Source organism: Orbicella franksi, chromosome 9 (assembly GCF_964199315.1).
Source record: "Orbicella franksi chromosome 9, jaOrbFran1.1, whole genome shotgun sequence".
Taxonomy (NCBI): domain Eukaryota; kingdom Metazoa; phylum Cnidaria; class Anthozoa; order Scleractinia; family Merulinidae; genus Orbicella; species Orbicella franksi.
In genome coordinates this window covers 16,956,145-16,983,064 of record NC_138153.1, presented here as the reverse complement: position 1 = coordinate 16,983,064, position 26,920 = coordinate 16,956,145, and the positions used below count along the sequence as shown (strand labels likewise).

The 26,920-nt window shown below is 38.8% G+C and overlaps 5 protein-coding genes across 5 annotated transcripts in view; 3 read left to right on the top strand and 2 right to left on the bottom strand.

Annotated features, from left to right (window-relative positions):
• Positions 1-5,900, bottom strand: part of LOC145497737 (NF-X1-type zinc finger protein NFXL1-like) — a 21,040-nt gene extending 15,140 nt beyond the window's left edge. Inside the window, exons 1-7 of the mRNA XM_081477578.1 lie at positions 5,458-5,900; positions 4,830-4,936; positions 3,402-3,529; positions 1,801-1,870; positions 1,360-1,468; positions 684-845; positions 151-251 (exon numbers count right to left, since the gene is read on the bottom strand). Coding sequence (XP_081333704.1) covers positions 151-251; positions 684-845; positions 1,360-1,468; positions 1,801-1,870; positions 3,402-3,529; positions 4,830-4,936; positions 5,458-5,797 — 1,017 coding nt within the window. The 5' untranslated portion in view covers positions 5,798-5,900. The remainder of the gene's footprint in view (positions 1-150; positions 252-683; positions 846-1,359; positions 1,469-1,800; positions 1,871-3,401; positions 3,530-4,829; positions 4,937-5,457) is intronic.
• A 41-nt stretch (positions 5,901-5,941) lies between these two features.
• Positions 5,942-10,814, top strand: LOC145497802 (UBX domain-containing protein 6-like). Its single transcript, XM_081477665.1, has 9 exons — positions 5,942-6,033; positions 6,161-6,285; positions 7,065-7,191; positions 8,139-8,212; positions 8,521-8,566; positions 8,875-8,970; positions 9,098-9,145; positions 9,252-9,323; positions 9,669-10,814. Exons 1-9 carry the CDS (start codon positions 6,019-6,021, stop codon positions 9,678-9,680), a joined length of 615 nt encoding a protein of 204 aa, XP_081333791.1. The 5' UTR covers positions 5,942-6,018; the 3' UTR covers positions 9,681-10,814.
• A 78-nt stretch (positions 10,815-10,892) lies between these two features.
• On the bottom strand, positions 10,893-14,955 carry LOC145497800 (small ribosomal subunit protein uS3). The gene is made up of 6 exons (XM_081477662.1): positions 14,911-14,955; positions 14,182-14,406; positions 13,431-13,525; positions 13,095-13,282; positions 12,300-12,493; positions 10,893-10,977 (listed from the first exon to the last, which is right to left on the bottom strand). Exons 1-5 carry the CDS (start codon positions 14,938-14,940, stop codon positions 12,309-12,311), a joined length of 723 nt encoding a protein of 240 aa, XP_081333788.1. The 5' UTR covers positions 14,941-14,955; the 3' UTR covers positions 10,893-10,977; positions 12,300-12,308.
• A 14-nt stretch (positions 14,956-14,969) lies between these two features.
• On the top strand, positions 14,970-20,659 carry LOC145497819 (uncharacterized). Its single transcript, XM_081477685.1, has 5 exons — positions 14,970-15,086; positions 15,154-15,193; positions 15,319-15,370; positions 18,028-18,092; positions 19,325-20,659. Exons 1-5 carry the CDS (start codon positions 14,970-14,972, stop codon positions 19,465-19,467), a joined length of 417 nt encoding a protein of 138 aa, XP_081333811.1. The 3' UTR covers positions 19,468-20,659.
• A 711-nt stretch (positions 20,660-21,370) lies between these two features.
• Positions 21,371-26,836, top strand: LOC145497762 (glutamate dehydrogenase-like). The gene is made up of 2 exons (XM_081477615.1): positions 21,371-21,590; positions 24,885-26,836. Exons 1-2 carry the CDS (start codon positions 21,462-21,464, stop codon positions 26,241-26,243), a joined length of 1,488 nt encoding a protein of 495 aa, XP_081333741.1. The 5' UTR covers positions 21,371-21,461; the 3' UTR covers positions 26,244-26,836.
• The last annotated feature ends 84 nt before the right edge of the window (positions 26,837-26,920 follow it).

Here is a 26,920-nt window from a genome sequence, read left to right as displayed (position 1 = left end):
TTACATTTAAATCTACATCACTTGCCTGTTGAGCAAGCAAAGAACAGAATCTTCTAGCATGACTGCAAAATCCACTAGCCCTGGGCTATCAAACATGAATTTCTTTGCATGCTGTAAAAGCTTAGGAGGATAAAACAAATAAGTGATCACCTGTTCACACTGCCACTCTGGACTGGCACAAGGTCTTTTACTTGTCACTTTACCACATAGGCAGCTCTGTATACTTTCCTTGGGACATGGCAGACAGCCACCTACAGAGTAAGAGGTAACATTTTTTAAAGTGTTTGATAAAGTTTCACCATGACGATCATTTCTCAGTCTGTTGCTGGTGTAGGGTTTGAAATTGAACTTCCTAATGATAATTCTTACAAGGAATCAACTTTTCAGTATTCAAACAGAAGACATGATGTAAAAAACGTTTCTTTAAAAATGAATTCACCTTAAAATTTTTCTCAAAACTATATCTAATTGCAAGGGGAAGGAGAACACTTAACAAACTATGTTGTAATATAACTTACTAACCAAGTTTGTTGATGCATCAATGGAGAGAAAGGTCCACAAAATTGTGATATTCACTACTTCTTGTTACAAGGTCTTTTATTTTTCTGTTGTTTCAAATCTACCTCTAGTATATAGCAACCAATCATTAAGTTCACCATTGCATCAACCTAATTATTTCTTACCAGGATGACATGGAGATTCGCAGTTGTGATGATCACATGAGAGGAGCTTTCCACAGGGCTTGCCGCATGACCATGATTTAGCACTACATCTTCTGACCACTGGTGGGTGAGATCCACAGTGACAGGACACACGGACGGTCTTTGGACAAGGAGGACATGGACCTATGAGTTCCAAGACACAAAGTAGCAAAATTAATGAAAAACTCTAATTATTAATTCAAATGCAAATTTATGTTGTTCAAATAATTTATCAATATTTGCATTGTGACCACAAATATTGTGCACAGTTCGCTTGTGCACCAGTGTATGGTTGGTGCACTGCTACAGGGGAGTTACTTTTATGTGACAGGTACTGATAGTTAAGAAGCACAGTCTGGTGCTCAGGAGTAAAGGGAAAAGGAAGGGAACAGTTTTTTGTTACTTTATATGTATTGGTCAGGGCCTGCTTTGAAACATTTTCCCTACTTGAATTTATATGTCAGAGTTGTAACAAAGGTTTACAGAAGGCGGCTGATTGAATCACATGATTATAAATTATATAGCATGCTAGAGCAGCCGGCTGAGATGATAAGGAAAGTAGTGCATTCTTCGCCAACAGTAGGCTACATTTGACAACACTGCATGTAATATATACATTGTGTGCTTAAAAAAGTTTGATATAATTTACGTACTTTACCTGGATGACAAAGCAAAAGACAATCATGACCACATTCAGGTTTAAGAGGTTTACTACAAGATTGGCCACAGGAGTGGGGAGTCAGCCATGGATCAAACAAAGGGTTTTCCTGGTGAGAAGAAGAGAGATAGTAATCAGGCATCTTTAATCCAAGCCACTTTGAATTTAAAAACAAATTGAGGCCAAACCTGTTACCCACAGGGCTTGAGACTAATTGTAATCAGCCAGTCACGTTTTTATTAGTCAGATTTGGCTGCTAGATTTTGTATTTCTACTAGCCCTTTTAGCTAGTCAAAAATAGCTACAGCGTACTCTAACAGCATTTGAAGAAGATCAAACTTGGCAACTAAATTATTTAGCTACTGTTGCTTCACAGGGATAGAAAGACGATAATTAAAAATGTCAAGAAATTGTTTGTAGCAAATGTTTCGTTCTTCATACCTGCTTTTCACAAAAGCAATAATATCTTGTAGGGCAGTCTGACTGTTTGAATTCAAACCTACACTTGGGGCTAAATTGGAAGAATCACAAAATAATACAAATAGAATGAATCACAGCAAAAAATAATATCAAAAAAACGTCATAAGCATGGACAGTAAATATGATACAATGGATTCCTTGTAACATGAAGGCAAAATGTGTTAATTTTAGTGAATTTTAAAATTAAAAAGTTTTCTTGGGTTCCAGTGTACCAAAACTTTGTGGCTGTCTTTAAACTCAGTACCATTTAATTGTTGTTTCTTGTTTTGGGGTGAACTGTCAGAAAGGTTCTAAAAAGGTGGCTGCACAACAAAAGCAGGCCGTCAGAATTTCATGATGGCTTCGCAATAATATCATGCAACCTTTACATCATTATCATACTTTCAAATTATGTTCAAAATAATAAAATAAGATTTTTGCATGCAATAATATTATAATTGCAGAACAAGTGATAGCCTGTGTTATAACCGACCTTCCCAAAAGAAAAAATCACAGAGGTCACCAAACTTGATTCATTCTGCATGTCAATCAGATGGTCTCTGTTTCTGTTTAATTTCTATTGTTTTGATACACTTTAATTTATATATCCTAAATTAAGCACTTTTTTTAACAAAAAATGTTGTACCCCTGAAAGAAAAGGCGACATATCACACCCCTACCCTCCCCATAATGGCCACCTCTCTACGTGTACAGCAGCCACTTTCCCCTGTCCCCAAAGTGACCGTTGTGGGGAGGTTTGACTGCACTAATGAAAACAAACCTAAAGTCGAACCTCCGGTTGCGACCCCCTCTTGTAAGCCACCACCTCTCCTCAGCGACCAGTTTTCCAAAATACCAAAAGTTCTCAAGTCAAATCACTATTAATATTTTGAACCTCTTGTAAGCAACTGCGACCACTTTTAGAGCTAAAAGTTTGAAATTATTTTTTGTTTTTAATCTCCCGTAAGTGACCACTTGACAGATAATAGAACGTAAATTGGATTTAATAAGGTGTTGTAGCATTATCGCATTCCCGGGTAGTAAAAAGAGACAAATATTTTCAATGGGATGCACCAGATTTTCTCGAAATGGACTTTCTACATGACTAACACATTTAAAACATGGGTAAGTCTCTGCAGTTACCATATGCTAATGAGGCAAACTTTTGACCCAATATGGTCTAAGCTCTCATAAGCGACCACCTCCTGTAAGCGACCACCTAGGCTTGACAATCCACCGTAGGAAAAAAGATGGCAGATGTACATTTTACCACAAGGTCTTACGAACTTAACACAGCCTAAAAGGCACAAACAAAACCAAATTTTTACGATATACGTCCCTGTACGAAGGACATTAAGCAGCCTAGGTTTGAAGATTGTATAACGTTTCTGTGCGTTTTTATGAACATTGTTAAGGTTTTCGTGCACTAAGAACTATTGGTAAATGTACCAGTCGCCATCTTTTTTCCTACAGAGGATTTGGGTGGTCGCTTATGGGAGGTTCGACTGTAGTTGCTATCTAGAATAATTATTATTAATGAATTATTCTAATATACTGTAGGTCAAGAAAGATGTCATACATACCAGTACCATGGAAGATCAGCTTGAGATATGTTATCAGAGGACAGGAGGTTATATGCAGCACCATCCCTGGCCCATTTCTGAATACACTGAAGGTGAAGAGTTGAGAAACATTGGCTACAATTCCATACCTGAAATGAGAAAATTCCAAAATTTACATCCTGACACATAATGAATGTCTAGGGAAAATCAACAACAATAAGCCAATTGACTCACTACTAAGTAATATATATTGAAAACTCTGAAAACACATTCATTTTGTTTATAACTAATTTGAGAGAAATTTTCAAGCAAGTTGTTTTGTTGGCGGTTAATTGGCTGTGTTAGTTGTCAGTTCTTCCCAATCATGTTGTTCAAAAGGTGGATAAATTGATATTATCCAAGTGTTGGATGAACCAGTAGATCAATATATAATATGGGTTATTGACCAAGTGTGAGGTCAAGATGACTGGATATTGGCCAAGTCTTTTTTGCGTGCTTATGGACCGAGATGGAGTGAAGGTCTACAAACTTGTGAAAAAGAATGAGGCCAATATCCAGCCATCTTAACCAAACAAGCTTGGTAAAAAAAAGGATTTATTATGTGGACAAAGAACACCAATTTCTTATGGGACACAGGCTTTTGGCAAAATTTTTTCTTGCAGGACACAGCGGGTAGTCCCAGGTAAGCAAGATAGCACCATCTTGCCCGCTCAAGTAGCCAATCACAGCACAGGATTTGGTTCATCTTGCCCACTCACTATGCTAGCCATTTTATAATAAAGCTTTATAGTTAGCATAGGGTGTGCTCTTTTGGCAAGACTTGTTTTAAATGACTTTGGCAAACAAACACAATCAATCTCTTGCACAGGTCCTGCTAATTAAAAGGACAGGGAATGCTGTTAACTTAGGGTGTATTCCTTTCAGAGGGTCTGAAGGAATCCACACTGGACAAGTATTCACTGGTTTGTTTCTTACACCATGATCCTGATCTGGAGTTCAATCAAGTTCAATTAAGTTGAATTGATTAACAATAATATTGAAGTTGGACTTGGTTCAGTCATGAAGTTACACTGTTTTGGGAAGTACTTCAAAAACATCTCAAATTGCTCTTGAAATTTACCCAAAATCAGCCACAACACAATTTTTTTATTATCTTGACAGGGCTGGGTTGTTCAAAGCCTGGTTAAGCTAACCCAGGATTAGTGTGAATTTTGATTTCAGTTTTGTAACTCTTCAGTTAGGTTTTCTGTTTGCATTTTTTGTCCTTCAATTCTGAGTTTGAATAATCTAAAATTACACAAAAAATAAGCAGTGAAACACATTTTTATACAAGAGAAATCAGGAGATTTGACAGTTATTCCAGGAGACCACGAAAATTGGCCGTCATCAAGAAGACTCCCTGAAATTCAAGAGGACTGGAGGTCTTTGACATGACATGCATGTACTTACTGCATCAACGTGCTTGATAGAAGCAATGCATATTAAACACACACTAGATCCAGGTTTGCAGGAGTCTATTAAATACTGAGCAGTTTTGTTTAGGCCTTCTTCACTGTCTGCAAACAAGATAGCAATGTCCTGATAAGTAAAGAGAAGTTAAGTGCTGGTCAATTGCGGTATAAGTACAGTCGAAGCCACTAACGGCCGCCTCTCTATAACAGTCATTTTTTGTGTCCCAGCAAGACTGTACATACATACATTCCAACTGCCAAAAAAAATCTCTCAACATGATCTGTACTGTGTGTCGTTTGTCTCTGTTCCTTTTTAGTTTCTCTGTTCTTGATATATTATTTTGATCATGCATATTTATTGATATTGGTACAATAAGCATGTTTTGAAAAATATAAGAATGTTGTACCCCCCAAAAGCGGGTAACCTCTCTACAATGGCCACTTTCCTCTGTCCCCAGGGAGACCATTGTGGAGAGGTTCGACTGCAAAATGGTATCAGCTAGGTGAAGCTGAGGGGAGGGGACGGGGCAACAAATTACTAGTTAACTCCAGTAGTGTTTTCTCGACTAAACGTGTACTTATTTGATCTTGTAAACCACTCATCTTTCAAAATTAATTAATAATACCTTGTGAGGTATTTCTGTAGTTCTTCAACGTGTTGTTCAATATTTCACTGTCATTAATTTCTTCGTCCTCTGAGGAGTCTTCAAATTCGTCGTCCACTCTTTCCAAGTATCTCTTCGCAGACTCCTTTATTTTATTTGCCTTTTCCTGCCTCTCCTTGGAAGCTTCAGGCACCTTGGGTAAATGTGCACCGCCATTTTCAGCTTTTGTGGAATTTCCCCATTTCGCGGGTAACAAATGTCCGCGGCCACCAGATTGCCCTGCCGCCGGATTGGTACCTTTTTCTTCATTTCCGCGGCCTCTACCTCGACCTTTTCCAAGAAATAACGGTCTTTTGTCCATTTTTGTTTCTAATATAAGTGTTTAACGCAACATTTTTGCATGTCAAGGAATCAAAGCGAAAAATAACGACAAATAAATATTGCACACGAGGATAGTACTCTTTTTTTTTGTTGAAAGTCTGACGCGAGCCTGCTCAAAAGCAGCGGACTACAGCTATCGCAAATTTCTACGTCGTGTAAAACTCTACCACAGGAGAAGAATACGCTGACTCACAGATAAACATGGCCACAAGCTCTGTGAGGAAATGTTTCGTTTTCCATTTCTTTGTCGTAGCCGTGTATATTATGTAGTAAGGGAATGTGATGTTTTTATTTTTAAAGAAAGCCGTGTATTTATTTTCGTTTTAAACCTTGCGTTATACAGGGTGGTAGCAAGCTGGGTGAAGGAGAGAGGGAACATGCGTTGATTTCATCCCTGCAGTCTCTTTGTAAGGAACACGATCGTGAAACAGCAAGACAGGCAATCGAAACGCTATTGACTCTTGCAAAGTAAAATAATTTTAGTGCTTATTAAGTTAGGGAGGGTGTCTATGTGATGGACATTTACGTATGGTTTTTGAAGTTTGTCTTAGTTTTTCTCGTAGTTCTGTACTTCTGTTATAAACAATAGGGCTTGCTTGTTTCACATGGAGTCTTGCTCGTTCCTCAAAGGGGTTGTGGTGGGGGCGGGACAGATGGTAGAAGGTGATATTTTAAGGAAAGATTCGAGTTTGATGAAACCATGAACCATAGACCTGTAAATCAAAATATTCTTGGTGAATTGCAGTGCTTCCTCAGTTTGGGAATGATTTCATCTCATTCACTTTGTTCACTGTATGTGAAGCACGCAGATGATAATTATCAGGTTGCTCAATGGATAGACAACACTAATCCACTAGAAAAGCGCACACACTACTCCATCCAATTTATCCAATTTATCCAATTTATCCAATGGTTAGTTTATCCACCGTTTGGCACCAGATTAAATTGCTGCCTAATAGACAACAATTTACTGTGCCCTGCCAACGGCAAGCAAATGTCATGGTTTTCAAAAATTCTGTACACCACTGAATCTCTTTGGAAGGTTTACTAACTAAAAATGTTAAACTGAGACCTTCTGGAGATAAAAACAACAACAATAACTTCCCTTCTCTTCCCATCTTTCCTGTTTTTCTTATGTTTATTTTCTCCCCATCTTCCCTCAAAAGAGTTATAAATTCTCTTAATATATTTTCAAGTCCCACTGATCTCATTTTACTTTACTCCCTGTATTTTATTCTCTTACCTAGCAACATCATAAAGTCACCCATTGATGAAAAGTACCGCAGGGTCAAGACACAAAACAAATCTTTTTCGTCCAAAGTTTGGTGCTTACCGGAGGCCCAGCAGTTTCTTCATCACTGGGGATGGATTGAGGTGTGCTGCAGACAGTGAATTTTATAATTGAAGGGGTGTAGGGAATAAGGACTTAAGTGACTGTTGATGAAATTTTATTCTATTTATTTAATTTTTTATCATTGTTCTCTGTATTGTTATCGCTAAGAACTTTCTTTTTAGCTCTTTTACTTTTGTAACTCTACACTTAGAGCAGATCTCGATAAGCGCTATTTAAATATCTATTATCATCATCATCATCATCATCATCATCATCGGCATCAGCATCAGCAGTATCATCATCAGCAGCATCAGCAGCTGCAGCCACTGCTGCCACTGCCACTGCTGCAGCATCAGCATCATCATCATCATCATCAATATTGTGAAATGCCAAACTCTCCTTGTGTCTCATAAGAGAATAAAGGCAATCTGGAAGGAGAATCTAGCAATTTATCAGAAGTCACTTAGGGCTTTTTTCCAGGCACCCCTTCAATTAATCACAGGTGACCCAAGCTGCTAGAATCAGGAATCAGGAATCAGGTTCAGAGTTACCTTCTGTACTAATATGTAGGCAAGGCAAGATATATGGGTTAGTCAATCTGGTTAGACTTTGGCTTCAAACTTTTTTGGTTTCGATGTAGACCTCAACAGCATCTTGGTACAGAAACACTGACCCAAAAATAACTTGACCTCATGCTTGTTCAATAATTCATGACTTACTTTTCCCCTTGTGAGATATTACACATTCATTCATCTTAGAAATTCAGCTTCTCTTTTCACAGGAAACTGTTAAAGTGTTAAACAAAATGTATGAAGTTATTGGTGAATTCTTGTTTGAAAATAATGTTAGTAGTTTCTTGTGTCAAAAATTATAATTTCAAGTTCAGTAAAGGTTTAAAGCTGTTAAAAGTAAGTACATACACTACAAATTGCTTTAGAATTCCCAATTGTTTTCAGAATGTAAAAAATATGTCTTTCTTTGTCTACAGGTTGAGGAATGTGTTGTTCTTCCATCAGACGAGGATATCCAGCTGGTCAAACAAATATTATTAAAGAAATTTAAGTGAGCAGACATAAATCAATAGTCATAGAATGCTAATTAAAAATTAATTTAAGTCTCTTCCAAGTTCCTCTTGAAAGCCATGCAGACAGACCTGTGCAATGATTGAGTTATGTCAATGATTGCCCAGTCTCTCTATGATCTAAAAAATTATGGCCAGTGAAGCATTTCTGACAGAAGCAGTTTGGAAGCTTTCTGTTATTAGATGAAATGAAAAATGTCACTTCATAAGTGCTAATAATAAACTGTAACTCTTACCATGAAAATGTTTACCAGAGGGTTTCATATTTTTAATTGTTTAATTTTTACAGTGCTATTCCTTCAAGATCAAGTGGAGCAGCCTCTAAATCTGAGCCTGTAAGTTGTTTGTCCTTCAAGTGGCAAGATCAAATTCAAAATTCTCCCAGGTACCTTTAATTGGTTTATCTCGCCACTAGCACTATTGGTCTTTTTCACACCATGTAATGCATAAGACCTCTACAAACCTATCAATTTTGCAATCAATTTGTACATATCAATATTATTACATCCATCCATAACTGACTTTGGGACCCAATGTCTCAGCTATTCTAATGGCCAAATATTTTAATCACTTCACAACTCCCATGATGATTATTTCATTTCAAAGTAACTATTAAAATGTTCATGTGCATGCATCATTCCAGCTCACAGAGAAAGAAAAACAATTACAAGAAGAAAGAAGGAAACTCTTAGAGAGGAAAAAGTTGGAAGATCAGGAGAAAACAAGAATCAAGGCACAGGTACAATGTTATGTCTTCTATGTGTTGTACACTTTTTGCCTTTGACTGGCAAGGGAGTTAAACAAACAAGTGAACTTGACAAAACATTAGTTGACTGATACTTATTTGTGTTATATCCTTTGCACAGATTGAAGCTGACAGAAAGAATTTGAAAGATAGAGAGATCAGAGAATCTGTAAGTTGAGTTGTAATTAAGAAAAATATTTGACACAAATTGTACCTGAATTTCTTAATAATATGCAAAATTATAATTCCTGAACTATAATGACTCCACATTTCAGAAAGCAAAAAAACTTGGCAAGTTTGGTGGAAAGATGACAAAATTTGAGGACATTGGTGTTGACCTGAACAAGGTATGTACAAAATATTAAAGTTTGTCTCAATCTCAAAAATAGTTACCCAAAGGGTACTTGTGCACTGGCTGTGAAAGTTGAATTTGGGAGTAAAAGATATGTAGCAGAATGAAATAAGAAACAAAATCATGTTATAATTAGGCACTTCTGAATGATGAAATCTATGTACAACAAGATTTGCATAAGTCAAAATATATAGTTTTTGTTACAAATTAATTTAAGTTCCCTGGCCAAGGCTATGTTGACAATTATCTCAGAAAAAATTAAGATATTTTTCATGGGATTAATTTGTTTTTCTTCCTGTTTGTTTGCATAGTTTCTTAAGAGTTCTTTTTGTTGTTTCAGGGAGGTGGATGAGGATAGTTTTCTATTGGGTCAAACCAATGATACAATCAAATGAAAGATATTAGCCACACAAGATGACAACATCTCTGGAAAAGCTTATACAAGCCTCAGAGATGTTTGATGAAGGGTGGCAATCCTCATTGTATAACTTAATAAGTAATGTATCAAACAGGAGAGACAGTGTTTCATCAGGATGTCCAAACACTGAGAAGAGAGTTGAAAACATGACGTGCAGCAGAGTATTTTGACGAAATTTGAGGTGTTTGGATAGCCGATGAAATACTGTTTCGAGTGTTTGATATATCTTCTCAATTGAAACATAAACTACTAAGTAAATGGAGAAGTAAAATAGTCAAAATCTATGCTAATTAAGACCAGGGTGTCCAAACCTCCTTCACGGTTGTGATGTTCTGTTTTAACTTGATAAATTCATGAGTTTGAGAAACTTAATTGAAATAATTCCAGAGGTCTAGCCAAGACACAAGGATATTCTTAGATATTCAGGGCAAACTTGTTGGGGGAAAAAGGTGAAGAACAGAAAAAAGTAACGAAAAAAAAAAAACATTTTAATGTGTGTGGACTTTTTCATATACCTTAAGACTTCTCTGGGTGCTGGTCGATTTAACAACAATGGCCAATTCCATCTTTGAGACATTCCTGCAGGAATCGTGGTAGTTGTATACATCATGTTGGACTGGACAAGTGTTTTGATGAATGCAACTACCATGATTCCCTGCAGGCGTGTCTCAAGAGAGGCAATTGGCCATTGCCATATAGCTGGAGTTAAGTTCAATCCAGCATGTGCTCTGATTGGTTGATTTATGGTCACATGGATGTGTGTGAATCTGCCCGCTCTCCCACTATGTTTAGCTTGGGAGTAATTTGTCTTGCCTTATTGCTTTACACTAAGCTCCAGCTATATTACAAAACACTTAATTGCTGGTTGATTTTGAAACAGTTTTGTTTTCCCTTGGATTAACCCTGGAAATGTCAAGATGCTCAGGAAAACAAAACTAACTGTAATTAAGTGATTAAGTGTACTATGTAGTATAGTTTCATGATACTTGCTTCCAAATGATTTTAATTTGCAAGGGTTTAAAGACATTTTAATGGAAGTCACTTCCCAAGGAGAACACATCACCTTACACTTCTAACAATAATATTCCAGTTTTTTTACAAGGGTTGTGTATTGTTAACAAGAATAATAAACAAGACAGGTTTCAGTATGTTTGAGAGTTGTTTATTTTCTATTCTTAGAATTATCTTTTTACACAGCAAGATGGAAAACAGCTGAATGAATAATTCAAACCTGAAAAACAAAAAATAACTATTAGTTTCCATGTCCACTGCCTAAACATATTTCTAACTTCTTACAGTTGTGAATGCAGTTAGCATATAGGTCGTGTGAAATTGGCAAAATCTGGTTGATTTAGGGATAATGTTCCCTTAAATTCAAACACTGGATACATGTAGCTTGAAGAAACAGTTGTCCTTCAACATTTGTTCACTTCTTTGTTGACGAAGCTCCATAAAGATCCATGCAGTGTCTCACATAGATTTTTACCTGTGTGAAACAACCAGAGACACTAATAGGCCCTTTGCAGCTGGGGTCACTTGGCCAAATTTTTCAGAGAAAATTTTTTGTATTATGGGCCATAGCTTAAAGAATGCCAGAAATGGAGAGAGTGCATCGAAAATACCAAAATGGCTAAGTTTGAGGCCCCTGGAATTAAAGAGTAAGTTTATACTACAGTTTGAATTTTCGGAAAATTTGGAGGATTTGTATGTAAAATGTTGCTGGAGAGCAAGGTCTTGCTACTTTTTCCATACAAATCTTCTTATTCTTTTAAAAATTTGGACTGTCATAAAATCTCCTTCTTTCATGACGGGGGCCTCAAAGTTGGCCATTTTGATATTTTCGACATGCTTTTTCCATTTCTGGCATTCGTTAAGTTATAGCCCATAATTTTATGAAAAATAGGTCACGTGATGGCTTAGCTGCAAAGGGCCTATTTCTGAGGTCTCTTGGACAAAAGGGGACAGCTCATTATTCAGACTGGCCAGTGGAACAAGTTTCAGAGAATATCGTTTATAGGAGCCTGCATCATGCTCAGGGCTTGAAAAAAGTACCGTGCCATAGTCCCTGACAAGTAGATTTTCCTTCTGGGCAAGTAACTTTTCATTCTCACTTACCCAAGGGGCAAGGGATCAGGCAAGTCATGTGCCAACTAAATCATTAAAATATCAAACTAAGACTTGCCCGGGGCTAGCAAAATTTGAGAGCTACTTTTCCCAAGGGCAAGTTGGAATTCAAGTTTTTTCAAGCCCTACATGCTTTTCATTTTGCTGTTTTTTCATTGTTGCAATTCAGTAGAAATATTGTCAAATACAGTGGAACCCTGTTAATCTGGTCACTGACAGGCCCCAAAAATCTGGCCGTATTAACAGGGTGGCTGTATTAAAAGGCTTCTTAAATAAGAAAATGACTGAGTGAACTTTTGTTTGGGCCAGAATAGAGGCTACAATAATGAGGTGGCCTTATTAACGAGATGGCCGTAAGGCAGGGCTCCACTGTTAAAATTAAGGTTCCAATTTAAAAGATGTAGCTCAGTTACAGCAGATGAAACATACCTGGTAACTCTACATATTAACAGGTACTGCAGGCTGTTCAGGCTTTCCTCCCTTGTGTTCAGACATGGGGGTGGCTGGTACCACTTCCTCTTTTGGTTCCACAATGCTGACATGATCTGGAAGAGGCTTCTTAGGCCCAGTCTTACCAGTAGGGTCCCACGGAAGCATGATCTTTACCTTGATTCCAAGCACACCTGATGATATCAAAGACTTTCATTGAAAATACTTGTAATACGTGTCTTGTGCAATTCTCACAAAACCCAGTTCAATAATAATTGTCTTTGTTGAGCCACTGACAAGATTTTTCTGTCAACTTTGAAGTCTTTATCAGGGTTTTTATGATCAGCCAATTAAAACCTCTAACATACCTTAGTGGCAAAACTATGGAATGCTCTCACATGATGTCAAGACAGCCATGTGGGCATCCCAAACAAATATTGTGGGATATGAACTCTGTCCTTGTAAACACTTTCTTTTCAATAAATTTACATGGCTTCTGGCCACACGAGTGAAAATGCCCAATTAATTGATAAAACTTATTTATTGATTGAAGTCTTGTTTAACTTTTTAGCCAACATGCTCAAAAACCTGGCCTGCATTAATACTATACTGTAGGGTAACTGTGGAACAAATCAAATAGCAATTTTCCCAAGGCTACTGGCTTATGCAAAGAACTGATAGTTGCCCATAGCATACTAATTTTAAGATCATCAGATATTCTAGGAAAATCATTGGACCTGTAGATAGTTTGATACCATCTTAAGTACATGTATATAGCATATAATGTGAACATACCCTGCCTGAGGTAGACATGTCTGATGGCAGTATCCACATAATGATTGGTTGGTTCTCCACTGTGGATCATCAGGCCATCAACAAACTTCATGGACTTGGCACGCTGACCACGTAGCTTTCCAGATACAACAACTTCACAACCCTTGGCACCACTCTCCATGATGAATCGAAGTACACCATAACAAGCCCTGTTAAGCAATCACAAGAAACTTTTGCTTGAAGAGAAATAAGATGCTACATAATATTTGATGAAAGGTTTGGACCACTGAAACTTACGTCGCCTAACAACTACAGTACAAAAGTTTTCACCCATAAAAGAGTTTTGCGACGTCTTACCTACGTACTGCAAGTCCACCAATCAGCTTGTACCTAAGAGATTCGCACTGGGCAATAGCGCACAGACCTCTTGTTGCCACTTTTTCAGCATACAACTAGAAGAAAAGCAGAACTTGTGATCAGAAATTTTGCCGACAATGTATCTGTACCGAGTAGTACCAGCGAAGAAGCAGGGAGACAGCTTTCTCCAGCTCTCTTTTTGTTTTATCATTAAAAGCTGTCTGTTACGAAAGGTAAGGTCTGTTCCAATGTTATGGATTGGTGGAGCCAGCTTTCTGACTAATAGACCATTTTACAGTTGTCTGCTCAGTGACCTGGCCTTTGGATGGCAGCGAGGCTAGAGTTGACCTTGTTTTGATACAGACCTCACTGCTTTTGTTATGTAAAACAAGTTGCTCTGATGCTAACTAGGTGCATTTACATGACAAAAGCAGTGAGGTCTGTATCAAAACAAGGTCAACTCCAGCCTCGCTACCATCCAAAGGCCAGGTCACTGAGAAGAGAACTGTAAAATAGTCCATTGTTGTACAGCTTACTGTTGCCATTTATATCATTTGCCATTTATAATCTTGAGTGACAATAACACAACACAACTACCCTGAGCAGCACTCAAACCAGGTGCACACAGCCTGGACAGATGATGATTCATAGTCCAATGCCCTCTCCTCACCCTCTCACCGAACACTTTGTTCCACTTAAAATATGTAACCTAAAATTTGTACAATATACTCTAAAGATCTTGAGTAATTACCTCAACAGTTCCCTCAGGGAAGCCAAACCTCTTCTGTACAACAGATGTTAGTTCACGAATGCGCCTTCCCTTCTCTCCCAGAACATTCTGTGTCCTGGTGGCCAGGATAATGATCTCAGTTCGGATGGGAGTAACTCGAACCTCAACACCACTGTAACCATCTTCCGCTAATTCACGAGTCAAAAACTCGTTCAATTCGGCTTTGAATACGCCATCAGCAACAAACTGTATGGAAAAAGTATTCAGAAAAATGTCTAGGAAAAACGGAACACTCTACTAGCTCTTCTGCAAGGAACTTTGAAGGAAAATGAAGAGAGAAAATGTCAGGAAGGTATGCTCTAGCTATGTTTGTGGTCCTTATCGATGTAAGCTTACATGCAAGGTTATTATCCATTTTCCAGAACTGAATTATTTTAAACAAGAAACCAGTAGATTCACGAGATTTGAATAATATAAACCTGCTACAGCAATATTTTTATTTACTTGGGTAGAAATAAGCTAGGATCAGTCCTATAAGGTTTGATTTCTGATATCTAGACGCCATAATACACAGGCACCACAAACTACGGATGCTTCGACTACAACAAAATCCGCTTGAATCTTCACCGTAATTTGAACATCACTTCCTAATAATACCCCGACTAGAGTCCCAAATAATTTCTTTTCACTACAGCGTAGTAAATATCCGAGATAGTCACTTCATAAGAGAGATTTCGCCAATTTTCCAACCTTCTTTTTCTTGCTGATTTGAGCCGCCATGATGACTGCCACTAAAAGAGGACAATCCCATGGCTATTTGCGCGCTTCATCACCGTGAACGCAGGCGCAGTAAAGATTATTCCACCATGTTGACGAGTCGGTGTTTTCGTGCGATTTCGAAGCTTTCTTCTTCTGCACGCTTGGTGGTAGGTGATAATTTCCATTAAAAAGTTAAAATTTGCACTCTGCTGAACAGGATCTTTCTACTTGCAGCGTCATGCTTCGAGGCTGCAGCAAGGAAGCTGCAAGGAAGGTAAGACGTTACATAAACTTGATCTATGAAGTTTACAATGCAACGCACGTGCTCTCGGTGTAATATTTGTATTCTTAGTCAGGTCTGTAAAATAGCCGCTGATCTGTATTTATTAACATTCACAGGGCTGATTCTCCAGAGTGGACTGTTAGGAAGGTCACCGACGAGTAGTCAATTGTAAGTGATAGCAAGAAAGAAAGGACTGGAACTAGCCGAATGAGTAGCCTGCGTAGCAAGCGTTTCTGTGGGGTTCGGGAGCAAAGAATTACAACGCGAAAAACGGAGCGAGTAAAAGAGGGGGGAGGGAAAGGAAGGAAGGAAACGCTTGCAGACAAACCCCTGGATTTTAAAAACCGCCCACTTGGCCTTTCATGCCTGCGCACACTGAGAGTTCGTGCTGTCATCGGCTGTAATAAATTAACCAATAAAATCTTTGGCCTTCCGTAGCGGAAGTGAACTTTGAACCAAAATGAACTTTACTTGTCAAAATATGTCTGAAACAACGAGCGCACGGTGGGATTGGAGAAATCTCGATGAATTAAATTTGGTAATTTATAATCAAGCTATATTTCTACTCAGTCCGTCTAAAAGAAAGGACTGTAAGGGTGAAGTTTTAGCACAAATCTGCCAGAAAGTTAAAATGTGAGAAGTATTCCAGTCGCGTTAGTGATCCTTGTGCTCGCATGATTCGAAATCTTGGATCACTGTATTCATTCGTCCAGGAATCGATACAAAGTAAAATTAGCAAGTCAACTCCCACAAAGGCAATTCCAGCAAAGAAGCGTTTGCTGGAAACACCAGATCCGCAAATTGGTTCAAGTGTTATCGCCTGCAGCAAAAACAAACGACGGAAAGTCTTCTCGGCAAACTTTGGAATTTGGGCAGGAGAGGCTTCAAACATCTGAGAGGGGAAATAACGATAATCTTGACCAGTATCTGAATAAAGAGAATCTTCCCCTAGGCGGCCTCCAAGTCAAAGTTGTTTATAAAATGTCGTCGTAAGAATTCCCCACGACGAGACGACTAAATTTTTGGTAAGGCAAATATATGACAAAAACTGGCGTGCTGCAGCTAACACTATAACAAAACATTCATCATACCCAGAGGTTCTAAATGCTGTTAACAAAAATGCTTCTAATGAAATGTCAGAGCACCTACGACAACATGTTGCCATGTAACAAGCCAGACGAAATCACTAGGTTTTCCCACGCAGTAGTGCGAATTTTCTGTCCCGTGGTTTATTATCTTGTCCTTGGCGCATGTGGCATTCAAGAAAGTGATGTTAAAATTAAAGGAACAGCTGCAAATTGTGTCGCGCTTGCTTCTACAATAATGTGCAGGCTTCGAAAAACCAAAGCATTGCACTACAGGATTTCTACCATACTGTCAAAGCTGACGACTAAATCCTCGTTCAACGAGAGAAGTTAAAGTGTTTTGGAGCCAAGCTTTGAATGCGTCTTCCTCTTTTGTCTGGCACTAAAAGGTATTAAACTACCTTTGATTGACACATGTCAATAATAGTGGACCAGCCCAGCCAATCACGAGCTCCGTTCACTGGCGAACAGAGATTTTCAAAATCCAGGGGTTTGTCTGCAAGCGTTTCCTTCCTTCCCCTCTCCCATCCCCCTCTTTCTTTTTTTGGGTTCTCGCCCCATTTTCCGTGCAGACAAAACACCGAAAATCCCGTTCCTCGGTCTTTCTTTGCTTCCAAACCCCACGGAAACGCTTGCTACGCAGGCTACCGAATGAGTGACAAGCCTTTCTGTTTGCTCTTCAGAGATTGGTTGTAATTAGTCTGTTCTGATGTTTTAAGCACTAATATCAACCAATCAGAGACTTAAATACAGAGCTCTCTGTAGAGCATTGTAATTGTTGATTTTCAAAATTAATACCATCCATGTGGGGGTGAGACGGGCATCTGTCTACCTAGGCCATAGTGAAACAAATTAATCACACGAAATATGTTACATTAAGATTTTTGGGAGAACAAACAAGCCAGACAGAAGCACTGGTCCTGGTTGTTTCTTGGACAAATATAATGTAATGCACTAGGATCCATTTGTTCAAAAAGTGAATAGCATTCATTTATCTACTGGATAAATTACCATCTTAAAGGTGAATTTCACTAAAACCAACCAAGCCATCCACTGGTGATTTTATGAGTAAAATTGATGTTATCCTTGTTCTGGAGTGACCAAGACCAAATAAATCACTATCTAGTGGAAAGCGAAGTATCATTTGTCATGAATGAGTCTTGCAACAAATTAATCACTAAACTGGAAAACTTTAAACAATTATTTTGCGTCCTCACGATTACAATCCCACTACAGTGCTCACTTCTGAATGTGTGTCTCACTTGCATGACACTGAAAAGGTACAATGTTCAATCTTCAGATTTCCTGGAAGATCAAGTTTCAATGCCACACAATGTAGCACCATTGCCAGTGACATCATCCACTCTTTAACCATTCAGGGACTGGATAACATTGGTCAACTTTCAGAGCTACCTCTTATTGTGCTTTTTTTTTTTCCAGAAAATGTTCATGTGCCCTCCCACAGAAGGCTTTTTGGTTTAATATTCCCTTCTTTGCATTCTGGCATACATTTCCTTATAGAAATTGGCAAGTTTGGGGTTCCAAGCTTGGGTTCTTTTTAAACTTCACTTATTTGCTAAATTTGGTATGGTAAATCAAGTGGGGAGGCTTTTTGTTTTGTTTGAATGAAAAAATCTGAAAAGAGAATTGCATCAGTGAAAAGGTCCACTGAGATATCTGTATTCTGCATGCATGTATGTAATATTATTCAAATTATATGACTGTCTTGTTTTCTGACAGGCTTGCAACACAAAGCAAATTTGGTAGGCGCTTCACCAGGAGCCTCTGTGTGACAACAGTAGCATGTAAGTACAGTCGAACCTGTGTTAAGCGGCCCTGTATTAAGCAGTCACCCTCTATTAAGCGGTCAGTTGTCAAAGTCCCAAAAATTACTTCCCTTAATTACTGTAATTTTGACCTCTATTAAGCGGTCACCTCTATTAAGTGGTCACGGTCGCTCTTTACTAAGTCCTGACGAGCTGTTTCTATTGTCTTGACCTGTATTAAACAGTCACTTTGTAAAAGGAAGCCACTCAAATACTAGTGCATACAGTTACAAATAGCACACCAGGTAGTTGATTTCCTTGTTTATATCGCCGGATATTAATGTTTCTGCCTTGAGGTCAAAAGTCTTGTCAGCATTGTGGATCGAATTCTTCTTTCATTAATTTCTGTTTAAGCCAGTTACACAACAAACTCATCCCCTTGAAAATGATATTCACATAGCACTTCTAGACCATAGCAACCTCCTCTGTTTAGGTGCTTCCCTTCCGTCATTAACTGTGATATAAAATGGCATTTTCACTGTGTTCTGACCTGTATTTTGTACAACCTGTATTAAGCGGTCAGCCAGTATTAAGCGGTCACTTAGCCATTTCCCGAGGGTGACCACTTAATACAGGTTCGATTGTAATAAGTTCTTTATTTGTTCAGGGAACTTTTTCTTCAGTTTTTTCTTCTTGTGTGGGAAGGGGGTGGTGGGGAAAGGAGCGTACTTCCTACTTTTTGGACCTTATACTTCTGGCACCTATCTGGTGGCTGCCCTTTCATTAATGGTTTCCACCTCTTCGTGGAACAGTGTACTTTTGATATTGCATAATATTGTTCAATGAGACGCGATCTATTTCCTGCTTTCTGTAGAGCTCTTCCCCTCTTTACTCCTGGTCCCCACCCCCCCTGTCACCCTCTTCTTCTATCCTCTCTGACCTGTGCCAAAGCCAGACATGAAAGTATGATACAATAAATTATCAAGACATGTCAGGACTAAACTTCATGAATAGAAGCGAAATGATGGTACGTTTGGTGAAATGATGAAGAGATGTTGGTAAGCTTGCCATACTTATCAGACAGTCAGAAAGACTATCAGTCACTGATTGGATCTGAACACAGGACTTCCTAAAATACCAGTTGGATGCTCATGACCACTGAGTCCCTTACAAGGGACTGAAATAAGTAGTCTGACATTAGAACCTGCAATTACACTTACCAAAAGCATAAATGGCTAATTTTGTTTTTTTTACATTGTCTTTTTGACTAGGTGATATTGCCAGAATACCTGAGATGCTAGCTAATGTTATGACTGAAGGCGCTGGAGTCGACTCTGATGTAGCTGATGAAGACGAGGAAATGTCAAGCACTGTAAAAAAGGGGAAACATCGGCGAATCAATCCTGGATATTAACATTAAACACACTGCCAGTACTGACTGTGATTTAAAGTGGAAGGTCCTTCACAATTCTGCAATCCTTGCTTTGGACTTAATCTCTCATCCTGAAAATTAAATGCCCTTGGGTTAGACAAACCACAGCTGGATGGAATAGTGGATGGCTTTTATTTATTTTTTTTTTATTTCTCTCTCTATCTCTTTTTGAATCAGTTGTTGAAGTCAAAGTGTACTAGTATCCTATGCAGATGTTCTTACAGCTCCTCATGCAATCTTTCCTCTTTACAACAAGCCCTAAGGATGTCTGCGTAGGAGGCTAACGGTGTACCAGTAGGAACTGAGGCTGCCACTATTACATTGATTATGCATTGCTGCAACTTCTTTATCTCTCTCTACATGGCAGCAATGTAGAGATTAAACATTGTGCCAGTCAGACTGTTTTTCTCTTAAGTTGTAACAAGTTGCCTTCTGTTTCAAAAGGAAAGTTGTCTTATCTGCTGCAAGTGTGAAATTATTTTGAAACTTACTGATGGATTTGTTTAATATAACTAATAAGATTCGATGAAAACTAGTGAGGATTAGTAAAATGTTTAAAAGAGACATTTGCTGTATTGATAAAAGAAATTACATGTACCATCCCTAAGATTTTATTATACTTAGAATTTCAATCTGTTATTTAAATTTTGATGGTAAAACTGTGGGCAACATCTCAGAATTGATTTTATAATGTTGATACAGCAACATGGAAAATACAATCTTGACAAATGTTAGGCTTGATTACCGGCTGCTGTTCAGGAAAGGAGCCCCTGCTAGGACCCTCAGGCACCGGAAAAGAACTATTTATTTTTAACCTCCAAAATTATAGGCTATCAAGTGGGGAAAAGAGTGAAGATAAAGCATTGTTTTAATTTGGCTCTGATGCATGCGTCTTCACAGGTTCGTTTAGTGCAAAATAAAGTAGGCAGGCTCTAGGATGTCATGTTGAAACTTTTTAGTTAAAATGAAGGATGCTGTTAAGTGCCAGCATTTAGCTTACATGGGCTGAAAGCTTTAATGAAAGCTTTTTTTTATTGATCAATGTATTTTCACTTTATCTTGTTTTACTGTAATGACTGGCAGTGTCTTTAAGAAAATTGTATGACTTCTAACTTCGTAGTTCTTATGATTTTGTGTAAGTGATTAATAAAACATTGTAACTTTTTATTCTCAATTGTTTATTTATTTTTTTCGTTTGTCTGAAACATACCACACTGACTTCCTGATCACCTTGATTAGTAAACAAAGAATTCTAGAATGCACTTTGTTTCCTGTTTCAATAGTGTATTGTCTTTATTTATTCGCAGAACAATAATTGTCTCTTCTTTACGGATGCCTAATTGGAGAGACGTCTAACATTGCACGACTCAAAAGTCGGGAGGAAATTCGTCAGGGGGAAAGCATGCCATTAGAAATGTATGTCCATTACTTAATTTAAACTTTGGAGTGCCCCATTGGGAAAAAGGAAAGTAAAATATTTGGTCAGGAAAAAATTCGAAGAATTCTACTGAGAAGTGCTTGATCCGTTCGAAGCTTCGATCAAAGTTATCAATGGATAGTTCTTTGAGCCAAGTGTGCATAGGTACAACGATGTTGATTCCTTGTATCACTTTGCTAGTTTCGCTTGGAAAAAATATACATTTGCGCTTTTATGGAAGAATTTTAACTTCTGATATAAAATCACATTGGAAAATTTGTGTTGCATTTTTTGGCTCACGCGAGGCCGAATTTGAAAACGTCTGTTTTGGATTCTTCTGAACATGTGATGTCGTGCACGCCTGACGGTTTTCATGCTGCTTTTTTCTATTGTCTGCTAGCCAATCAAAATCGACGTCCTGACAACGCCCACAACACTCCCCCATAACACATCAGCAAATCGACAAAGCTAAAGCAAGCCGGGAAATAAAACATACATTTTATTGAACAAAGCGGCGTCGACAACAAATATTTCGCGAAGGACATCATTCTGTACAGCAATGTTTCTACGAACCATAGGGAGTAGATTTTCAATTCAGCGAGGCTCACGGCTTCTACGACGAGTCCCTGTTAGATGTATAACTGGAGTACAACAGTCTGCCATCATAGAAAATGGCGACACTTTGGTGGTAGGTAGATTTGTTTATCGTTTTTGCCTTTGCTCCAAAGCTGAAGGTCGCAGAAAATACCTAACATCGCTCTCTTTAAACCTCACAATTCTTTTCCTAAACAAATAGTTTGAATAGTATGAACGTTAGTGAGGGATTATGTAAGGAAATATAGTGCGCAACGAGTGCTTGGAAGTGGATACAAAACCGGTAACTAGGGTTTTCACCTTTTCGAATTGTATTCGCGTTCGGTAGAAAATTCTATCGTTCTTCCGGCTATACAGATGAAAGCTCCTCAGAACTAGCAGCCTTGCCAAGTTTAGGAGCTCGAATAAAATCGAAAATGTGGCCCAATAAAGTAGGAATTTAGCTACAGATGAGTAATTTAGTATTTGTGCAAATTTCTGTGAATATCAAATTCGCCCTGCATGAACATGCTGTCGATTTTTGGCTCATGTTTGCAAGCCCGGTTTTAAAACGTTTCTGCAGCTTGACATGTTATGCCAGCATTCTTTTGCTGCAAGTTTTAAACGCAATCGAAAGAAAGAAAGAAAGACTGAAAGGTCAAGTGAAGACGTCGGCGCAAACAGTCAGAAAAAGGAACGGTCGTGATGTTGTGTTCAAAACACGTCACTGCGTATTAAACTAAGCACAGTTTTGCACTACTCTGACGAGCCTGCGCAGGCATCTACATGTACATTTATTGATTTTTTTTTTTTTCCACAGAAGTAATTAAGCAAGAAGCTGAAGTTTTCCACTAGTAATCCCGGATATTCCGCTTGATTTCGTTCGACAAAACGAAACATTGCATGTCGTTGGCCTGCGCCTAGCGTGACAAATCATCACCAAAGCGAAGGTGTTTATTATCTCCTCACGCGAATCGATCACTCCACCAAGAAAGATTGCGTAATACATGAAACCTAAATTTTGACGAATTAGAACCGATCAGAAGTATGCATTGGTCGATTGGAAATGTTTGGGGATGATTTTTTCCGTCGATTTGTGTAAATACAAATTCTACGGAACACATCAGTTTGTTACTCGACGCCGCCTCATGATGGGGTTGGATTCGGCTATTAACATATTTAATTGTCACAATCGATTAGACCAATGTATTTTAATTTTTAACAAAATTCTAAGCTCCGGTCGGTTTCTCTCTTTTATCAGAAGGTTATGTGCGGGCTAAATATTTATTACTGAGATGATCGCAAATAAAGAAACATCTGTGATTAGTTATAATATAAAATGGAGTAATTGGAGGCCGAAAGGGAAAGGGCAAAAAAGCAATCAACAAAATCAGTGTACTCTATTCTTTTTGTTTTTCTCGCAGAGAGTGCAGTTTTTCCCACTGAAAGTGAAAGCATTGCTCCGATCGCCCGGAAACACCCTGCCATGCCCGGCTATCCAATCAAATTGTGACAGGATTTCTAAGAAATCTTTTTGGCCTGCTCGGATGACCAAAAATTACCCACATTCCTGGAAGGAACAATTGTAGCGTACATTCTTTGGCTCGAAAAGGAAAAATCTGGCCAGCTACCAAACTAATCAAATCTGAGAACAAAACGGATGGACCCGTAAAACCTGGGACCATTCCCAAACTATCTTTGTTCTCGGTGACAGGGTTGCAAGATGTGCACGAACCTCTATTATTTTCTCGAAAGGTACGTTCTAGCTAGAAGATCTTTGTGTGGAGCTGTGGTCGTTTCCGGCAATTCGGGCAGATCTTTATTTTGTGTCTAAGCAAAAGAAGTTCGTACGTGCTCTTATTTCGCGTGACTATCTGGGAATCCTTGACCTTGACCGATGGCACTGAATCTGGTAACTGATTGGCTTTTTCTTGGTTTCCGCGTCTGACGTCATCGTCTATACTAATATACATATTTTCGTTTTGCTAGTCAAAGCATGGTTTTTTGGCCCTCTATTTTTTTGTTTTTGTTTTGTTTTGTTTGTTTTTGTTTTTTTCTCTAAGAGCAAAGTTCCATGAAAATTCTTACTGCTCAGCTAGCGCTGTCCATCAACCCGTCGACAAACGTTTGCTTGCTTTCTTTCAGCCGCAATTATTTCGGCTAGTGTTCATCCGCACGATTGCGTGACTCGTCACCAGGTGCGCATTAGTGCCATCACGCAATGCCTCTTCTGGTGAAATGTTGCGTGACCACCTAAGCGGCTTCGATGGAGAAACCTATAAGAATCTCTCTCGTATGAGATAGTCCACGAGATTCTACAAGACCATCAGTAACTGATCGTTATTGTATTTTGAGGCTTAGTGTATTATCCGAGAGTAACATGACGTCAATTAAAGGTTGTTCTACGTTTACGAGTGCTCGCGCTTTTCTTCTCAAGAAAGGACGAAGAACTTTAACTCTTTAGAAAACTTTTTAGATTGCTGCTGCTGTATGACCTTAATTTGTCTCTTAAAATTTTATAAGTTTCTCGTGCAACGGTTATTTTAATCTGTTCTTCTCGGGCAAATATTAGGCTCCGTGATTGATCGTAGCGCGCGGAAAAATGCATTTTATGAAGATCATTTGTTTACGTAATTTGTCGTTACGGTCTAATTAGTTTCTGGTCGGCTCTACCAGGAAGATATCTGGTGAATGTATTACCCCAGTGGAATTATCTTTGTAAAGATTTTTAGGAGAAGTAATTGGATACTCGCGAAATCCAGTTTAAGCCTTCTTACCTCGAAGTTCGGAAGTCCATCCACAAAGGTAAACGTGCTTCGTTCGACGATAAAAATTCAAGAATGCCAACTAAGTGAATCTGACATAACTTACATAGTGTGGTTTTGGTCAAAATGTTTCTTTCATTTTTAAAACTTAAGGTTGGATATCTAGCACGAGTTTCGTGCTAGATATCAAATATTTCAATACATTCTACTTCAAATGCAACAAGAGAAGATTAAGGTAATTCACCTTGATCTTCTCTTGACTTCGATCAATCACAACTAGCAGGATTTTTCATGGATTGAGAATAATTTGTTTTCATTCGTGCTCTGCATAATAGCAGATTTGCACGTTGTCGTCGTTTGACTACAACTACCAGAATTCCTTTCGTTTTTTTCTTTATTGTTTAAATTTTGAAGACCAGTGGGGTTTAAACAACAATTGCCCTAATTAGCACAAGAAACAGAAAACGTGAAGGATTCTGATAGTTGTAGTCAAATGACGCCATCATGCAAATCTCCTATCACGTTTCGCTTGGTAATCATGGTTCTTTGTCCAAGCAGATCCTACATAAGGAGAAGATGTACTTGTGTTAAGAGTATATAGACTTATTTAAATTAGTGGTAAAATTTCTTGTTATTCTCCACAGGAAGGAAACATGAAGTTCAAAAGTCTAGATGACTTTATGAGCCACGTGGTCACGAAGAACCCGGGGGAACATGAGTTTCACCAGGCCGTACATGAAGTGGTAACTTCCCTGTGGGACTACCTTCAAGCAAACCCCGTGTATCTCGACAGTAACATATTGGAGCGCATCGTGGAGCCAGAAAGGGTCGTTATCTTCAGGGTTCCTTGGAGGGATGACCATGGAGAGGTCCATGTCAACAGGGGCTTCCGTGTGGAGTTCAACTCAGCCATTGGTCCCTACAAGGGCGGGTTGCGCTTTCATCCCACCGTCAATTTAGGAATTCTTAAGTTTCTCGGGTTCGAGCAAGTGTTTAAGAACAGTCTCACGACTTTACCCCTGGGAGGCGGAAAAGGAGGTTCAGATTTTGATCCCAAAGGAAAGAGCGACAACGAAGTTATGAATTTCTGCCAGTCATTCATGTCAGAGCTCCAGAGGCACATCGGTCCGAATACGGATGTGCCTGCCGGGGATATTGGAGTAGGAGGCAGAGAAATCGGTTACCTGTTTGGCCAGTACAAGAAAATACGTAACGAGTTCACCGGGGTACTGACGGGAAAATCTTTCAGCTTCGGAGGAAGTATGCTGCGCCCGGAAGCCACTGGCTACGGACTGGTGTACTTCACAGCCGAGATGCTTAACACGCGGGGCGAGACCCTTAGAGGAAAAACCGTGGCGGTGTCAGGATCGGGCAACGTGGCTCAGTTTGCCTCGGAGAAAGTGCTGCAGCTTGGCGGCAAGGTTGTGACCCTGTCGGACTCACAGGGCACTGTGTATGACCATGGTGGTCTGGACAAGGAGAAGATAGAATACGTCAAGTGGCTGAAAAATGTCAAACGCGGCCGTATCAGCGAGTACGTAGAAAAATTTCCTGACGCGGAATTCTTCGAGGGGAAACGCCCTTGGTTTGTGAAGTGCGACGTGGCGCTACCCTGCGCAACTCAAAACGAAGTCAACGCAGAGGATGCGCAAATGTTGGTCAACAATGGATGTTACTGTGTAGCAGAAGGTGCTAACATGCCATCAGATCCTGAAGCTATCGAAGTATTCCAGCGTAATAAGATCCTCTACGGGCCTGGTAAAGCGTCCAACGCCGGTGGAGTGGCAGTGTCAGGTCTGGAAATGTCACAGAACAGTCTGCGCAGCGCCTGGACTCGAGAGGGAGTCGACGAACGTCTACATGACATCATGGAGAGCATTCACAATACATGCGTCATGTACGGCACATCGAAAGATGGCAGCTACATCGATTACGCTAAGGGAGCGAATATCGGAGGCTTCATAAAGGTCGCTCAATCAATGCTGGAGCAAGGAGTTGTTTAGGGTCTTATAGCAACGTTGAACTGCATGACTAATTTTATCGTTGACGAATTCTTCTCCTAGGAGAACTGAATACAGTTTTTTTTTAAGTAGACGAAAGCATGTTTAACAAGCTACGTCCAAAAGTCTTTCAAATTAATCATACTTAATAGAGTGGACCTTGTAGTTAGTCTATATATAGTCCTATAATTTATTTATCGGACATTGCGTTGGTTGTCCGTAAAACGAACTATTTCACAAGCCTAGTCTGTAATAATACTAAGTTAGTCTAACTTTTACTTAAATCGGCTTTATGTCTTGCGGCCGTTCAATTTTACACAATATCAAGGTTTGACTTCTTGTTCATAGGTCTTTGTTCCAGATACAAATTCAAATGTAATAAAACAAGAACGAATAGCTGTTACCAAGTAACAAGCACGAGATGTAGATAAAAATGTAACTTTGATGATTTATTAATGACTTCTTTTTACCCTGAAATTTAGGCCTCTCTTGAATGTGTCATTTTTCCAGAGTGTTTTTTAGCAAAGAAATTCACTGTAATTATGTATATTAATCTCGTGCGTTTGTAAAGTTTTAATAAAACGCCGTTGATTCAAGGATTGGTAGTGTAAGTGGGTGTTTTTGTAAATAAATAAATGAAATGTACGGTATATCATTTTTTAATGAACTATTTAAGACAA

Coding starts and splice junctions, on each gene's coding strand:
- LOC145497762 (XM_081477615.1), top strand. CDS start 21,462: ATGTTTCTACGAACCATAGGGAGTAGATTTTCAATTCAGCGAGGCTCA. Junction 21,591..24,884: donor AAAATGGCGACACTTTGGTG/GTAGGTAGATTT, acceptor TATTCTCCACAG/GAAGGAAACATGAAGTTCAA.
- LOC145497819 (XM_081477685.1), top strand. CDS start 14,970: ATGGCTATTTGCGCGCTTCATCACCGTGAACGCAGGCGCAGTAAAGAT. Junction 15,087..15,153: donor CTTCTTCTGCACGCTTGGTG/GTAGGTGATAAT, acceptor TTCTACTTGCAG/CGTCATGCTTCGAGGCTGCA. Junction 15,194..15,318: donor GCAAGGAAGCTGCAAGGAAG/GTAAGACGTTAC, acceptor TAACATTCACAG/GGCTGATTCTCCAGAGTGGA.
- LOC145497800 (XM_081477662.1), bottom strand. CDS start 14,940: ATGGCGGCTCAAATCAGCAAGAAAAAGAAG. Junction 13,526..14,181: donor TCCCTGAGGGAACTGTTGAG/GTAATTACTCAA, acceptor CTTTTCTTCTAG/TTGTATGCTGAAAAAGTGGC. Junction 12,494..13,094: donor ACATGTCTACCTCAGGCAGG/GTATGTTCACAT, acceptor TGATATCATCAG/GTGTGCTTGGAATCAAGGTA.
- LOC145497802 (XM_081477665.1), top strand. Junction 8,213..8,520: donor ATATTATTAAAGAAATTTAA/GTGAGCAGACAT, acceptor TAATTTTTACAG/TGCTATTCCTTCAAGATCAA. Junction 8,971..9,097: donor AAACAAGAATCAAGGCACAG/GTACAATGTTAT, acceptor TCCTTTGCACAG/ATTGAAGCTGACAGAAAGAA.